The sequence below is a fragment of the Chenopodium album genome, chromosome 3 (assembly GCF_948465745.1).
Source record: "Chenopodium album chromosome 3, dcCheAlbu1.1, whole genome shotgun sequence".
In the NCBI taxonomy this organism is placed as follows: Eukaryota; Viridiplantae; Streptophyta; class Magnoliopsida; order Caryophyllales; family Amaranthaceae; genus Chenopodium; species Chenopodium album.
Window position 1 is genome coordinate 76,418,399 of NC_137836.1, and position 16,011 is coordinate 76,434,409.

Here is a 16,011-nt window from a genome sequence, read left to right on the forward strand (position 1 = left end):
AGCCTGAAGATGATCTGGAAGAGATGAAGTACTTAACAGCAGTGATCATGAAGGTACTTAGGCTGCATCCTCCACTCCCATTGCTGGTGCTTCGAGAGCCTCACAGGATGTCAATATAAATGGTTATGACACCGCTGCAAGAACACAAGTATAAATCAATGCATGAGAAATACCGAGAGACACAATATATTGGGAAAATCCTCAGGAATTCTGTCCAGAGAAGAATCAATATTTTAATAATCAGATATTCAGATGCAAAAGACATAGGACACAATTGTATCTAAAATCCAACAATCCTGTTAATGTTTATGTACTCAGAATAATGTGACATGTTGATTATAATCAGCCTCATTCTATGGCATATAGCAATATTTGCAAGAATGGAATATGAACTTTAATACAAGAAAAATCAGCCTCTTATTTGAAAAATTAACAATGCTTTTTACAAGAGCTGCTAAGTATGTTCAAGTCATATAGCTCGATTTTCCTACATTTTCACCAAGAAACCAACTTTTCTCCACACACACACACACACACACACACACACACACACACACACAAAAAAAAAGAAAAAAAAATTCACCAAAAACTTCTCTACAACACTTTGATGATGTTAGGAATTTAATTAGTAAAAAAATTTGAACAGAAGAAATAAGGATTGTGGTGCTCTATTTACTACCTAGCCAAGTTCCTAGAACTAATCATTTAGCATTCAGTTATCCAAGTACAATTAGTACACAACCAGTGAATTTATCTCATTGAACTCCCTCCGTTCCTAAAAGATTTCCCTAATCTATATTTACCTAACTGTCAATGCAAAAAACTTTGATCTCGCAATGCTAAATAAATTAATACTCAACCTTTTTTTTCATAAGGAAATAATCAACCAAACTTCGAATTTTTTACTTAGAGATTCCAAATATGTAGTATGAACATCTTTAAAAAATGAAAAGAGTAATGGAATATAATAATAATTATCAGCTAGCCGAATCAGAGTTGATACTTTAGCCGAATCAGAGTTGATACTTGACACTTAGGTAATGACGGACATGCCTAACACGGTGTTACTCAAACTCTTCAAATTGCCACACTAGTCACTTCACACTCGGGAATAGGCATGACATATGGACACTTCATGCTAGACCAAAATTAGCATAATGTTCATAAAATGGTCACGTCTGCACTTGGACACGGTGCAAGTTTAAAACTCTTGGCCGAATCGGAATAACATAATTTAAACATCATTATATCTATAAACCTATACTAAAGGCGAAACTTGCAATGACACTTGGCACAATATCATTACATCTTTTCCCGCCAATTTCATTAATTCCTAAATTATTATTAATATATTATATTTTATTATATAATTATTTCCTTATTTAATTATTAAAGTTTATTATATTCTTATATATTATTATTATTATTATTATAATTATTATAATATATTATTTATGTATACATTAGTAAATATATATACATAGTAAATATATCAAAATACTCTATTATTGTATATATTTTGGTTCTATTTTATATTACAAAGCATGTACTCATATTCTTTGATACTTATCAATAAGGATTCTTTACCTTTCTTTTATATCTCCATTCAACTATGGAAAATACTCCAATATTCATCAGTTTTTTTGGTTATAGATTATTACAATAATTAGTAAATATATCAACCATATCATTCACAAAACAGAAATAATATGAAAAGGTAATATAAAATCTTTTCAAACTTCCAATTTTATTTTATACTCCACAATACTATCTAAATATCATTGCAGTTTTCAATATCAATATTATGCATGATTGAGGAGAGTTACGAGTAAATAATGTGAAAAGGTAGTATAGAATCTTTTCAAACTTCCAATATTTTTTTATACTCCACAAAACTAGCTAAATATAGTTGCAAATTTCCATTAAATATCAATTTTATGCATGATTGAGGAGAGTTACGAGTAAAAAAATGTTAAAAGGTAGTATAAAATCTTTTCAAACTTCCAATATATTTTTATACTCAACAATACTATCTAAATATAGTTGCAATTTCCATTAAATATCAATTTATGCATGATTGATAATGGATACGAGTAAAAAATTTTAATTTTACATATTTACATAAGATCTATTCCCTATATATAAATCATATATAATCATTGATCATGATTAATTTGAGTTTTAAATCATTATTATACTGCTCAACCACTATTATTATATTGTTTAACCATAATTTTAATTCATTCATGGCTGAAAATTTAGTATTCATCAAGGACATAAGTCCTACTACTGAGAATGTAACCTTGCGAGTTAGAGTCATCCATTTATGGGCACTATCATTCTCCAATCCTGCTGATATCTATTCTATTGAGATGGTGTTATTGGATGAAAAGGTATTGTTGTTTTAATTATTAAAAAAAATAACCTACAATTGACCAACTCTATTTCTACATGTACTATATTTTGTTATTACATTAATTTATAACTTTTAATCTTTTTATGTGCTAGGATGACAAAATACATGCTATAATTAAAAAGCATCTATTGTCAACGTTCCACCATCAACTAAACGAAGGCGAGATATGTAAGATATCAAATTTTTCTGTTGGAAAAAGTAGTGGGGAATACAAGCCTACTAATCATGCATATAAGATAAATTTTCAACGTTCTACTAACGTTATTGCCTTTGCTGGAGCGAACATAAATGCATACGGTTTCGAATTGGTGCCTTTTGATGCAATTCTTTCAAATAATCTGGACAGCAACTGTTTAGTGGATATGATATAATTTTTTAAAAAAGAATTTTAATGTATAGTGTGATCATTGTTATTTTTTTTCTTTTTTTTTTGTTGGAATATGTTCTAACAAAAATTTTAAAAATATGTTCTTCGTATAATAGATGTCATTGGCTATATTTCTGGAATTTTAAGTACTAATGATTATTCAAAGGATGGCAAAAGAATGAAGGTGACCACTATCCAATTAGAAGACCTGCAGTAAGTACATTTAACCATTAAAATATTCAAAAATTAATAAAGAATGGAAATATTGAATTAATGATATTTCTGTTTATTAAATTCAGAAATAATGTTTTAAGATGCACTTTATGGAATCGATATGCTGATCAATTACAAGATTATTTATCTGAGCATCAGGCCGTCAAGTTATCATCTTATTACGGTTTGTGAAAATCAAGACTTGGCAAGGTATGTAAAGTTGCGGGTTTTGGTTTTGACATCAATATTATTAGTACTATCTATTATATTTATGTTTATTAAATTTTATATAATAACAGGTACTACTATGCTATCAACTTCCCTATTTGCGACTAAACTCTATTTAAATTCTGATATTGATGAGCTGAATGAGTTTAAGAATAGGTACATGATTTTTTTTATTTATTTTAGATATGCATACTATTCTTGAAAGAGTATATATATATCTCACAAAATATATATATATATATATATATATATATATATATATATATATATATATATATATATATATATATATATATATATATATATATATATATATTGATTACTTATACAACAAAATATTTTATTGATTGTTACATTAATTTTGCAGATTTGACAAGGGTGGAAAGACTTCTTCGGAATTGGTGACTGACATAAGTAGTTATATCTCACAAAAAAATGAGAGTGACTTTTTAAACAAATCTGAAAGAAAAACAATTGATGAGATCCGTTATACACAAGAGGCAAGTGGTTACTACTACTATTTTATTTTACAATTATGATGCAAAAATCATATTGTTTAAAATTACAGCTATCAAATTAATATGAAAAAATTTTATTATTATAAATATTATTTTATAATTATTTATTTATTTATTTATTTATATTTGTAGGTGTGTGTTTGTGTCACATTAGCTACAATTGACTCCATTGAAATTGAAAATGGATGGTTCTACCTTGCCTGTAAGAAAGATTTTAAGAAGGTTAAAGAGATAAATGTTGAAGGGCTAACAAAGTTTTTGTGTGAAAAGTGCAATACTTATGTTGAACCTGTTCCAAGATTCAAAGTCCAGATTAGGGTAGTTGATGATTCTGGAAGTGCTTCATTTGTTATTTTTTATCGTGAATTGGTGCATCTTCTAGGTAAATCTGTTTTATACCTACGAGAAAAACAAACAAAGGTATGATAAAAATATTTTAATTTTTTAGTAAATTGAATTAAATTTGTGATTAATAATGCCAATTCTGATATCTTGAATTGGGGATGATGCAGGATGGAGATAATATGGATTTGATTCCTAAAGTTTTGAATGAACTCTTAGAAAGGAAATGTTTGTTTAAGATAAAAGTTTCAGAATATAATATTCGACAAGATTGTCCCTTATTCACAGTTATGAAGATGTCTGAGGATGAAAACTTAATAAAATCATTTGAGGAGTCGGACAATGCTTATAAGGTTGTTACTTAGTTTCGACTTAAGGTTTATTATGATTAATAATTAAAATTCGTTTTATTATTATTATTATGATTCACATTATCTAGCTTTATGATTAATAATTAAAATATTTTAAGATAATGCAAATATTCCACAATAGACAATACTATATAATATGTGCATTATACGATAAGTAACAATTAAAAGTCTTATTCAATGGTAAAAAATTTAAAAAATGGTTAAATTTAGGTCCGTGCAAAATATTATTCACTTATAAAACATTATTGTCTAAATTATTTTGTCCTTATAAATAAAATATATGTCCCCACCACGACCTTATATATGGATCTAAAAGTTTAACTATAGAAATGTTGGATGGTATTTATAAAAAAAATCAATATCAAAGAACATTCTTGAGACGATATCTTTAGACTCATTAGTTTATATATGTATTAATGTATATAATTATAAAAATGGCTAAACATTTACAAATTTAACTTCCAATTCTCCGTAAAAAAAAAAAATTAACAATACCGATTATAAAAAGGTTATCTTATATTATGACCATTAATAATAATAATAATAATAATAATAATAATAATAATAATAATAATAATAATAGTAATAATAATAATAATTCAATTTTATCCGTGCATGGCACGGGTCTTACACTAGTATATATATATATATATATATAAAAAAAATAAAAAATAAAAAATAAAAAAAAAATCATGTAGTAATAAAAATATCACAACATCACATTTCAGCTGTAAAGGCTCCCAATCAATATTATAATTCCAATAATTTAATATCAAATTAAAGAGATTACATCAAATTACTGTATGATCAAAACAAGGATAACCTAACACTCTTCCTAAACAATTTCAATCAAACCAACCAAATTTTGCATAAAAATAATCAAATTATATAAAATTAGAACTGAAAATTACAGTAAATTGACATGAACCTACCCATAATTCAAGTAGTTAATGGATTGAGTCCAAAATTAGCAATCCCCAGATCTTGTAAAACTGATAAACATCATGAATGAAGAAGTAAATTAAACTCGTATACCAAAATATAGCTCGTAATGTGATCTAAAAGTGCCAAACTTTTTTGATCTTGAATTCTTACAATTGGGGGAAACAAGTGAGTAATAAATCAATAATTGTTTGTAAATACTCCCTTTATTCCCAATTGTTTGCCATAATTTGATGGATTAGAATTGATGATATGATGAGAGAAAAAAATGATGGGCCTAAATTTTTTTGAAGGGTAAAAAATGTTGGGCCTAAATTTTTTTTAAAAGGGTAAAGTAGTAGTTTACATATTTATGATATGTTATGGAGTATATTTTTTGAGTACATTATATTTTAGGGTGTGTTTTATTCATTTGATTTTTATTTAAGTGAATTTAAAGTTAATTAAATTTATCTTTCTTTTTTTTTAGAAAAAACCAAACTTATTTGAACTTATTTTGTTGTAATTTAAATTTGGATAATCCTTATCATAACTTATTTATATTGAACTGAATTTATTTTTAACTTATGTGAACGTATTAGACATGAAATAAGTGAAAATAAAGTGAATAAATGAGGCCCTTATTTGTGAACACAATTTTTTATATGCGATTGGCCACACTGTGTGGCAGGGGTTATTTGCAGAGGGATACTCGTTTGGTCAGGGTTTACTTGAAAGAGTTATTTATTCAGGAGTTACTCGGGATTACTTATTCAGAGGTTACTCGTTTGGTTAGAGGTAAATTATTCAGGGGTTACTTATCTAAGAGTTACTCGGTCAGATAGAGATTATTCTCATACTGAAAACGCGCTAAACGACTGAGTAAGTAACCCCTACAACTCTACAAGTAACCATTGAATAACTAACTACTACAAGTAATCCCTACCACTTTAATCACTTTGATACTATTTATATACTTCACTTTAACTAATGTTTTTACTTTATACTTCGTATATAAGATCAAACATAGTCATTAACTCATAAGGTACTTGTTTGAAACTTGAATCATCATAACGTATATTTCTCAAATGTCAACTTTAAATGATTATATTTATTGCTAATAAAGATAATATTGGTCAAAGTGGGAAAATGTGCATACCAATCAAAATGGGCACTTAAAAAAATAGATAGAGTATCTTTTTCCCCTCTTTCTCTAACATGGAACAACCGATTTGAACACATAGTTCAAAGTTCAATAGTTAACCTTTTAATATAATCGTGAAATCTGATAGATAATAGGTTTATATTATCTTGTGAATATTCTGTAAAAGATATATCTTGTGTAGTTTAGGTTATCTCAAAATTAGATTGTAAACCCTATATATATTGAATGAATGAGAAGCCTCCACTGAGGAGAATTACACTATTCCACTATTCCACATGGTATCAGAGTCAGCGTGACACAAAGGTCACGGGTTCAAATCTCATCCACCCCTCCTTCAAAGTGGAATTAATTCGCACCAGGTATGAGTGGGCTTGTGTTGCATCCTTCATATAAGGGGGAGCGATAGAGTATAAAATATATTTCTGGGCCTCAACCATTAGTTTAAGCTTTTAGTTGAGATGGTGCACTAATAACATGGTGGAGAATTACACTATTCTACAAATCAAAGGTTTGATTCTTGTATAAAACCACCGTATAATATTTGCTCTAGTATACTTTGCAATCATTTATTGAATTAAAACTATGTTCCAAAAAAGAGCCATACTTGTAATAAATTAGAATGAAGTGAGTGTAGGACTAGAAGACAACAACTTTGCTTAATCACCTTGATGAAACTCGGCTCCTTGAGTAGTTGGTCGTAACTTATGAAAATCCAAACACAAACAGATTTCTAGATTATTATTGCAATCCCAAAATCTCCACGTGTCTTCCTCATATTGGTCAACATTCAAAAGTTTTACAAAAATCTTCCAAATCCATGGTTTAGACAATGCCAACTATAAACAACACCAAAAAATCTTCCCAAACAAATAAGAAACTAGATAAAGATATCCCTTTAGATAACAATAATACCCCACATTTTCCTATTATATTAAACCAACCTAAACTTCATAACTTCTAATATTCCATCATCAAACACAAACTCATTACTACAAAACATTATTACACTCTCTCTATTATGGCTTCCTCCACTATGGCTCTATCATCACCTTCTCTCGCCGGGAAGGCATTAAAGCTCGGCCCAACCGCCTCAGAAATCCTCGGCGAGGGAAGGATCACCATGAGAAAGACAGCCGGAAAGCCCAAGACAGTATCATCAAGCAGTAGTCCATGGTACGGTCCAGACCGTGTTAAGTACCTAGGCCCGTTCTCGGGCGAGGCACCATCTTACCTTACTGGTGAATTTCCTGGTGATTACGGTTGGGATACTGCTGGTCTTTCAGCTGACCCTGAAACCTTTGCTAAGAACCGTGAGCTTGAAGTAATCCACTGTAGATGGGCCATGTTGGGTGCATTGGGCTGTGTTTTTCCCGAGCTATTGGCCCGAAATGGGGTTAAGTTTGGTGAGGCCGTTTGGTTCAAGGCTGGTTCACAAATATTTAGTGAAGGTGGGCTGGACTATTTGGGTAACCCAAGTTTGATTCATGCCCAAAGTATTCTTGCTATTTGGGCCTGCCAGGTTATCTTGATGGGTGCTGTTGAGGGGTACCGGGTCGCGGGTGGCCCACTTGGTGAAGTGGTTGACCCGCTTTACCCGGGTGGTAGCTTTGACCCGTTGGGGTTGGCGGATGACCCGGAAGCCTTCGCCGAGTTGAAGGTTAAGGAGATTAAGAACGGTAGGTTGGCTATGTTTTCTATGTTTGGGTTCTTTGTACAAGCTATTGTTACCGGTAAGGGTCCGTTGGAGAACCTGGCTGACCATCTCGCCGACCCGGTTAATAACAATGCTTGGTCTTATGCTACAAACTTTGTTCCTGGTAAATGAAGTGGTTGTTACTTGTTAGGAGTTTAGGGATGATAAAAACGGTAGTGTTTGTATGAGTTTTGAACTTCTTGTGCTTCAATGTAAATTGTGTTTATTGATTCAGATTAATTAATGAATGAATATATTTAATAATTATTATGTGACAATTTATAATACGAAGTATGTTTTTATTTTCAACAAGATACGCGGACAATCAAACACAAATTTATTGAGTTCTACGACTTCAATGAAGGGTGTACATAATTTAGGAGCAAGGAAAGCAACTAAGACATAAAAAGAAGGGGATCATAGTGTTAAGAAAGCAAATTAATCAGCAATTACCACTTTGACAGTGTAAATCCAATTCAACTCTTACAAGAACATGAATATTAAGCACCTTACAATAGAGAATACTCTGATACATTTTGCAGAACTGTGATAAGATAGAATACAGTTGAGAATCAGAAATGTAACACCAACGCGAATGCAAGCATTACTCTATAGGGAGAATTCCAATTTGTGCCTGCATACATAACGAGTGGCGGATGAGTTCACAAAAATGAAGTACAAACATACAACTCAATCATGTTAGAAGTTAAACTCACATTATTTTCCAATTCAGATATTGATCAACAGTAAGAGGTTTTAGACCTCCAAACCAGTTAAGCATAAATATATTTTCGATATCTAGTTTGAAGATCTGGAAGTTGTGGCTCTCCGGCCAATCTGTTCAAAACATTAAGCACTCGTGTTAGCCTTTACAAGAAAACACAATTATCGAATAGGATAATAAGGGTGTGTCATGTGTGGTAGAGGGGATGTACTTACATATCATCTCAGGATGCTTAGTGAATAAGGCAGACCTTGCATATTCAGCTTCTTTCGAGTCTGCATCAACTAGTTTCAACTGTAAAACCACAGGTCCAGTATGAACAAGTGGTGTATGCAGCAGAACATCATCTACGATAAAAATTAAAATGCACTCTACTATTCTGTATCAGAAAAGCGTACCTTTCCTGTAAGAGTAATTTTTGCACAGGTGGGATTTTCAGGATCAGTATTTCCACAAGTCCCAATTGGGTATTCGCTTACTGTTAATGAAGACCGTTGGTCCTTCAGAGCATTCGCAGTGGTGGGATCATATTTTGCCAAGTAGAAGTATGGTATGCCTGTACTTTTACCGGGTAGTCCATCACTAATCGAAACCACATTGCTACATGAACAATTGTAGGTCCATTATTTTTATAATCAACAAGGATGATAATTTACAAAATCAAGCATCTAATATTGAGTTTTTGTGCCTTATCAATTTGTAATAGAATAATATATCTTCCAATAACAGAGGAAAAACATCAATTACAACAACGTGATTTTGTGATAATTAGGCTAAAGAAATGTCCATCATATATATTGTACACCAGGGTGTATTGACGGTATTGTCACAAAAGGGAATTTTCTTTGCCCACTTACTCAAGTAGAAGAGCTCTAAATGTTTAAATAACAAAATTTGTGTATGGTTTACATCATACATGTTACATCTGGGTGTATAATAGACACCTTAAAGAGGGAAAGAGCAAAAAGATGGGACGATAGAGATTACCCAAAAGGAGATCCTCCTAAATCGGCGGAAATGGTACTACAAAAACATGAAAACAACACGTTAGCTTCACTTTCAATAGATTCTTGACATACTTCAACTTAAAGAAAACAAAGGTAAGATAAAACAAACACTTTTGATACTATCAAATGAGCAAACATATTTTGCATCCCAATCTAAAGGATCAAAATTCAACGCTTGATCAGCTTAAAAAAAAAAAAAAAAAAAAAAAAAGTCAACGCTTGATCATATTTTTTTAAAAAAGTCAAACCCTTTCAACTAACTCCAAACTCATTCTCTCTAGTCATGTTTAGAACATTTGGATTTACCTCATTCATTTGTTCTATTACATTCACAAACAGTAACAATTTTTAAATTTATGAAAAAAAAAATTTGTGCATCAAATTGGTTAAAAACTAGATTAATTAAAAGATTGGGAGCTTTATAGTTTGGCTAATGTCCATCCAAAAAGGCTCAGATAAGTAGAGATGGATCATCTAATTAACACGGGAACAATCTAATACACCGGCATATAAAACACAAAAGATCTGCCTAATATTGTAGTAGTGAACAAATTGACAAAACACTATTAAAGCACACATAAAATATGAGAAAACAGATTGAATAAGATCCAAAATGATAGGCAGTAGAAACTGACATCTAAATGAGTCAGATTGCAATCAGAAAACATATACAAAGTAGGAACATTATACTAGGTGAATCTATTGAAAGAATGAAAGTGAGAAATTTACTTGAGGACACCCCAAGAGTTTTGGGATACCAACCAACGAGCGTAGGCAGCAATGTCAGTGTGGTCGGGTTTGTAGACAGAAAGCTTCAGCAAACGTCCATCAGCACTTACACTCAAATGCAACACAAAAATCAAATATGTTAGCAGAATATTTACTCTGAAAATTGGAGATGTTCTTGTTATTCTCTTTTTCATCTCCATTTTATTTTTCTGATAGCAATACAAGATAGAGGATACTCTCACAGGATACAGTACTATTGCTTCCTATAAAAATAACGTTTTGATGGATAATAGTTTCCTTTTTAAGTAACATTAAATCTTATGGTCTTTAAGTACATATATCTAGCTGTTCATGTGATTTGGTTGCAACTTGCAAGACTTGCTATTTGACATCTACTGAGATTAAAATATTCTAGCAAAATTCAAATGCAATGCAAGAACTTACTTCTTCCCATATTGGTTCGGAAACTAATAAGGGCATAGTTTTAGAAGATAAGTTGTGATTAAGTTATAAGTCTTACGACTCAGTAAGGATTATACTGGCTGCTCATATTGGACCAACTTGACTGCTAAATCTGCTCACTCTTTCCGAACCAAATGGGGAACCGACATCAAAATTCATGTAAGGATGGCTCAACAGTTTCGGGAAACAACTATGGACTCTTCCCGAAAAGGAAACATTTAGTCTAGAAGATTATGCAAAGTGTTCTGCCAGTCACAGTTAATCTTAGGAAGCAGAATATCCTGGTAACATGCCATTTCTGCAGTCAGTTTACAGAAGATGAGAAACATCTTTTAGGGACTGAACAATGTCAAGACATTGGAGATCCTCATTTCTTAATGTTATTTTGAAATACAGTATTACAGTCTTTATTTCAGGCCAGATACGAAATTGAATGAGTTTATTTCGCAAGGAAGACAGGCCTAATAGCTCAAAGAGCATTAGAATCTGAAAGTTTGAAACAGTCTCCCAGCCTCTGTAGATTTGTTGAAAATTATAAAAAGAGTTATGGAGTATTTTGTAGGTTTAAGGGTACTTCTGAGAATCCCAGGTAGTAAGAGCTCAATTGATAGCTTGAGAAATCAAAATGTACCATCTTCAGCACCGAGGAACTCAGTAGAAGATTGTAACCAGGAAAAACCTAGTGTTATACTAACAGGGTCTTCTCGACTACAATACTTGCTGATGGATCATGGGAAAGAAATAAAAGAAACTGGCTATTGGCCGGGTTCTACTTGAGAATGGGAATATGAATGAGATTGACAAAGAAACTCAATGTCTAATTGCTGCAACACAGCTTCAGACAGAATAATTATTTGCTGTTCTTAAGAGACTACTGAAATGGAAAGGAGGATGTCAAGATATGCTCAGATTGCAGTTTCTAGACTTTTAGATGTTGCTAAAAACATGCAATCAAGTCCGATGGAAAACATTAGCATTATCAGAGATTGCTAGTATAGCTAGTAGCATAGAATTTTATTGCAATTTGATCTGCTGTTTTATGTTGTTGTTCTTGCTGTCAAAAAAATGTGCAAACCTTAAACGTCACTTATTTAGAAATAGAAGAAGTGATTAAAGTATATACCAATTGCCATTATATTGCTGTATACCCAATTTAGTACCTACATGAACTTGATAGTGTATACCACTTTCATAATGTACATACATATTAGCAGGTTACAAATTACAACAGACAGTATAGATTGATATACATGTTGCATAGTAACTTTGATCAGAAACAATGTGTTCTATACCCCTGACATTTACAATTGAAACAACATGCCTGAATCAGAAACGGAATTGCAACGCATGAATTTACATAGAGTTTGCTAATTTGTTCCTGCACATACAAAACAACTAAATGAGATTTATGCAGTTCAACTAATTAGAGCTTCATATACACGAAGTACTTGTATATTTATTCAGAATCATGATTGAGCAAATTCACTCACGTTTTCCATTGTAAATATTGATCAACAGTAAGAGGTTTTGGACCTCCAAACCAGTTAATCATAAATATATTTTCAATATCTAGCTTGAAGACTTGGAAGTTGTGACTCTCCGGCCAACCTATTCAAACACAAATCACTGTGTTAGCATCAAAATATTACCCAGCCCATGGATAAATAAAATTTCATTTACCTCAAATAGGGAGTAGATAATAGAAAGATTACCTTTCATCTCAGCATGCTTGGCGAACAAGGCAGACCTTGCAAATTCTGCTTCTTTGGAGTTTGCATCAACCAGTTTCAACTGAAAAAGATCACGAAGGCAGTAAATCATACGAAGTATAAGTCTGTACACATATTTCTGATCAATACTGCTAATGACCAATACTGCTAATAATTACATACGGAGTATTAGACTAATATCCTAATAAGTCTCACACAAGTCCACATGTAATTTACTAATTGTAAACATAGTATGGCCTTTCAGATTGAACCGCTGCCAAGTTTCGAAGCCAGATTTGAAGCAAAAAATCTACAACATTACATACAATCTTATAGATGAATTCACCAAATGCTAAAACCACGAATTACTGAAGAAAAGCACACCTTTCCAGTAAGTGTAATTTTTGCACAAGTGGGATTTTCAGGATCTGTTTTTCCACAAGTCCCAATTGGGTATTCGCTGATTGCCAATGAGGATCTTTGGTCCTTCAGAGCATTTGCTGCGGTTGGATCAAGGGTTGTCAAGTAAAAATATGGTACACCTGCACCTTTGCCTGGCTTCCCATCACTAAACGAAACCACATTCCTACATGCAGATTCCAGACACATCATAATGTCAATCAATTGATATGATTCCTAAAATCAATTCAGAAAGAGTCTGTGGGGTTCACAGATTGTAATATAACAATAGCTTTCATCTCCTTAAGGATGTATTTGTAAGTTGTAAGGACAAAGACCCTCTCAGCAGTTTAACTACTAGAAGATTAATTGGGGTAAATATTACGTGAAAACAGAAATTTGCTAATGTGTCTCAAGAACTACTAGAAGATCAATGAAGACATTATTGTCAGCCGTGCCTCAAGAACATACGGCACTAATGTGGCAAGCATAAGACTCAGCAATTTAATTGATCATGCATAGGTAAAACCTCAAAAACTTGATATGTGGTCCTGCGGATTGTGGAACATATATTGAAATTGATAGACAGACGACATTGATGCCATCACATCGGAAGCACTGAAGGCTCAATCAAACCAATTGTAACAAGAACACCAACCAAATGAATGCCATGACATTGAAAGACTATCAAAATCAAACATACAAACAATGCAATATCTGTGATGAGTAAACGTGACACCGATACACAGAACCCAACTTCAGCACTAAGACCCGACACAAATTCAACAACCATGAAGTGCAAGAGAAAAGAATAACAAAGTTGGGGAAAGAGTGAATACCCAAAAGGTGCTCCTCCCAAATCTGGCGAAATGGTACTGCAAAACAAATGATGAAAATGTTAGTTTAAAGCCTGAACAGATTACTTTCACCTTGAATTGAACACATAAACACATTATATATAAAACCAAAAGATAATACTTTTCAGTGTTGAATTCGAAGAACGAAAAAAATTACATTTGATTTATCAAGGCCAGCAAAACAAGTTAGATGGTTCACTTCAATCATTGTGATGAATGATGATTGAATTAAAAGGATGTAACTACTACTTTAGTAAGATGAACGCTAATATTCAAAGTTCGTATTCGGGTGGATGTCTACTAACTTAGTTGGTCAACGTGTTCGAAGACATTGAATTGAATCCAACTATATTACAGTCACTCCCTCTACACACTACAATCCAAAAAAAACCAGCTTCCCCAAAATCGGTCAACACCAATCTAAGTAATTTGATTCAATTCTTTCGTATGATTATATCAATGTCCTTAATCTAAACAAACCCATGTAGAATACAATGATTGAATAAAAACCCAAATAATCAAGGACACAAAATTTAAGGGGTTTTCAATTAAACAATTGCAATCAAACAAAAATTGTAAACATCCCAGTAATCAATTAACAAGAAAAATTGGAACTTGATAGAAAAGAAGAGAAAGAAATATACTTGAGAACACCCCAAGAATTCTGGGAAACCAACCAACGAGCGTAAGCAGCAGCATCATTGGGGTTTGGTTTGGAGAGAGGAAATAAAACCCGCCCTTCAACACTAAACTGGAAGAGTAACACCATCAACATCAAATATGAGAAGAGTGAGGTTACTTTGAAGATTGGAAAATTTGTCATTTTCATGGGTTCCATTGATAATGAAGGAAGAAGGAGATTGGATTACTTTGTTTTTGTTTTAAAGAGATGGATTGCTTTTATATTAAAAAGGAATATGATTAAGGTGAGAGTAAGAAAGATGATGATAGGAGTTGCCTAATTGAGTGAAATTGGTAAAAGTTTTGACATTGCGTTGAAGTGTGCTTTTTCGTGATGTAATTGTAAATCTATTTTGATTTTTGATAAGTTTGATGATAAGAGATTGTTATTTGGTGCCTAATTGAGGGTTTAAAGCAAAAACTTTTAATTCGTGTATGACATGCAAATTGGTAGATAATAATAGATAACGGCAATAACATTTAATTAAAATTTGATTTTAATTAAAAATATCATGCTACTAGTTGCTTATTTGATTGAAAAGGGCATTATGTTGAAGTGTGATCTTGCGTGATGTGATTGCAGTTTAGTGGATAACAAAGATATTATTTTCTTGAACGCTTAAATTAATGAATAAAAGAGAAACTACTATCCTTAAAACTTTCCCAATGAAGAAAAACAATTCTTGTAACCAATTACTTCGTATTTCATAAGTTATGTAATACATTATGAATGAAGTCACATTAGAGTATACACTATAGCTAGCCAAACCATTTTGCTCATCTCAATTTTACTATAAAGACATGTGCACTTAAGACATTTAAATCGATACATGTCATGTATATGTATGTTGATTCGCACTTGGGCAAATAATACCACCACTTGACTCTAATGCCAATTACTGAATAGTTAATACTTAATAAGTTAAAGTTCATTATCGTATTGAGCCAATTTGAAAAGGCAATCCGTTTCTACACTAGAAAAAGGTTAAATCCCATATTTCGGATTTATAGTAGTATTAATCGAGTAATTTGATACTTGTAGGATCAACCCTCAAGAGACTATTTGAGGAGGGAATTTCGAAATCCATTACCTTTCCGGCTTTCCCCCGCTCTCATAAGGCCTAGCTTGTTAACCCGAACACCTATGAGAGATTCTGATCTAATAAAGCCTTACCGAGTACTCCGTACTTTTCCAAAAAAAAAAAAAAA

The 16,011-nt window shown here is 31.9% G+C and overlaps 2 protein-coding genes, 1 long non-coding RNA gene and 1 pseudogene across 4 annotated transcripts; 1 reads left to right on the forward strand and 3 right to left on the reverse strand.

Moving 5' to 3' along the window:
* Position 1: 1 nt before the first annotated feature.
* Positions 2-5,694, reverse strand: LOC145624253 (uncharacterized). Its single transcript, XR_014110409.1, has 3 exons — positions 5,551-5,694; positions 5,388-5,447; positions 2-134 (listed from the first exon to the last, which is right to left on the reverse strand). It is a non-coding gene; the product is annotated as an uncharacterized LOC145624253 (long non-coding RNA).
* Positions 5,695-7,487: 1,793 nt separating this feature from the next.
* Positions 7,488-8,498, forward strand: LOC145624250 (chlorophyll a-b binding protein, chloroplastic-like). Its single transcript, XM_081677258.1, has one exon. The coding sequence runs from the start codon at positions 7,560-7,562 to the stop codon at positions 8,364-8,366; it is 807 nt and encodes a 268-aa protein (XP_081533384.1). The 5' UTR covers positions 7,488-7,559; the 3' UTR covers positions 8,367-8,498.
* LOC145624251 (uncharacterized) lies at positions 8,110-11,007 on the reverse strand (annotated as a pseudogene). The gene is made up of 4 exons (XR_014110405.1): positions 10,695-11,007; positions 9,946-9,981; positions 8,951-9,558; positions 8,110-8,868 (listed from the first exon to the last, which is right to left on the reverse strand). The product of XR_014110405.1 is annotated as an uncharacterized LOC145624251 (transcript).
* A 1,301-nt stretch (positions 11,008-12,308) lies between these two features.
* LOC145617371 (uncharacterized) lies at positions 12,309-15,130 on the reverse strand. The gene is made up of 6 exons (XM_081672065.1): positions 14,766-15,130; positions 14,104-14,139; positions 13,250-13,451; positions 12,869-12,947; positions 12,647-12,764; positions 12,309-12,534 (listed from the first exon to the last, which is right to left on the reverse strand). Exons 1-6 carry the CDS (start codon positions 14,957-14,959, stop codon positions 12,510-12,512), a joined length of 654 nt encoding a protein of 217 aa, XP_081528191.1. The 5' UTR covers positions 14,960-15,130; the 3' UTR covers positions 12,309-12,509.
* Positions 15,131-16,011: the final 881 nt, after the last annotated feature.

Excerpts from the sequence above, each read along its gene's own strand:
- LOC145624250 (XM_081677258.1), top strand. The coding sequence starts at position 7,560 with ATGGCTTCCTCCACTATGGCTCTATCATCACCTTCTCTCGCCGGGAAG.
- LOC145617371 (XM_081672065.1), bottom strand. The coding sequence starts at position 14,959 with ATGGAACCCATGAAAATGACAAATTTTCCAATCTTCAAAGTAACCTCA. Across the intron at positions 13,452-14,103 it reads TTGGGAGGAGCACCTTTTGG|GAATGTGGTTTCGTTTAGTG; the intron begins GTATTCACTCTT and ends ATCTGCATGTAG. Across the intron at positions 12,535-12,646 it reads CAATATTTACAATGGAAAAC|GAACAAATTAGCAAACTCTA; the intron begins GTGAGTGAATTT and ends TTGTATGTGCAG.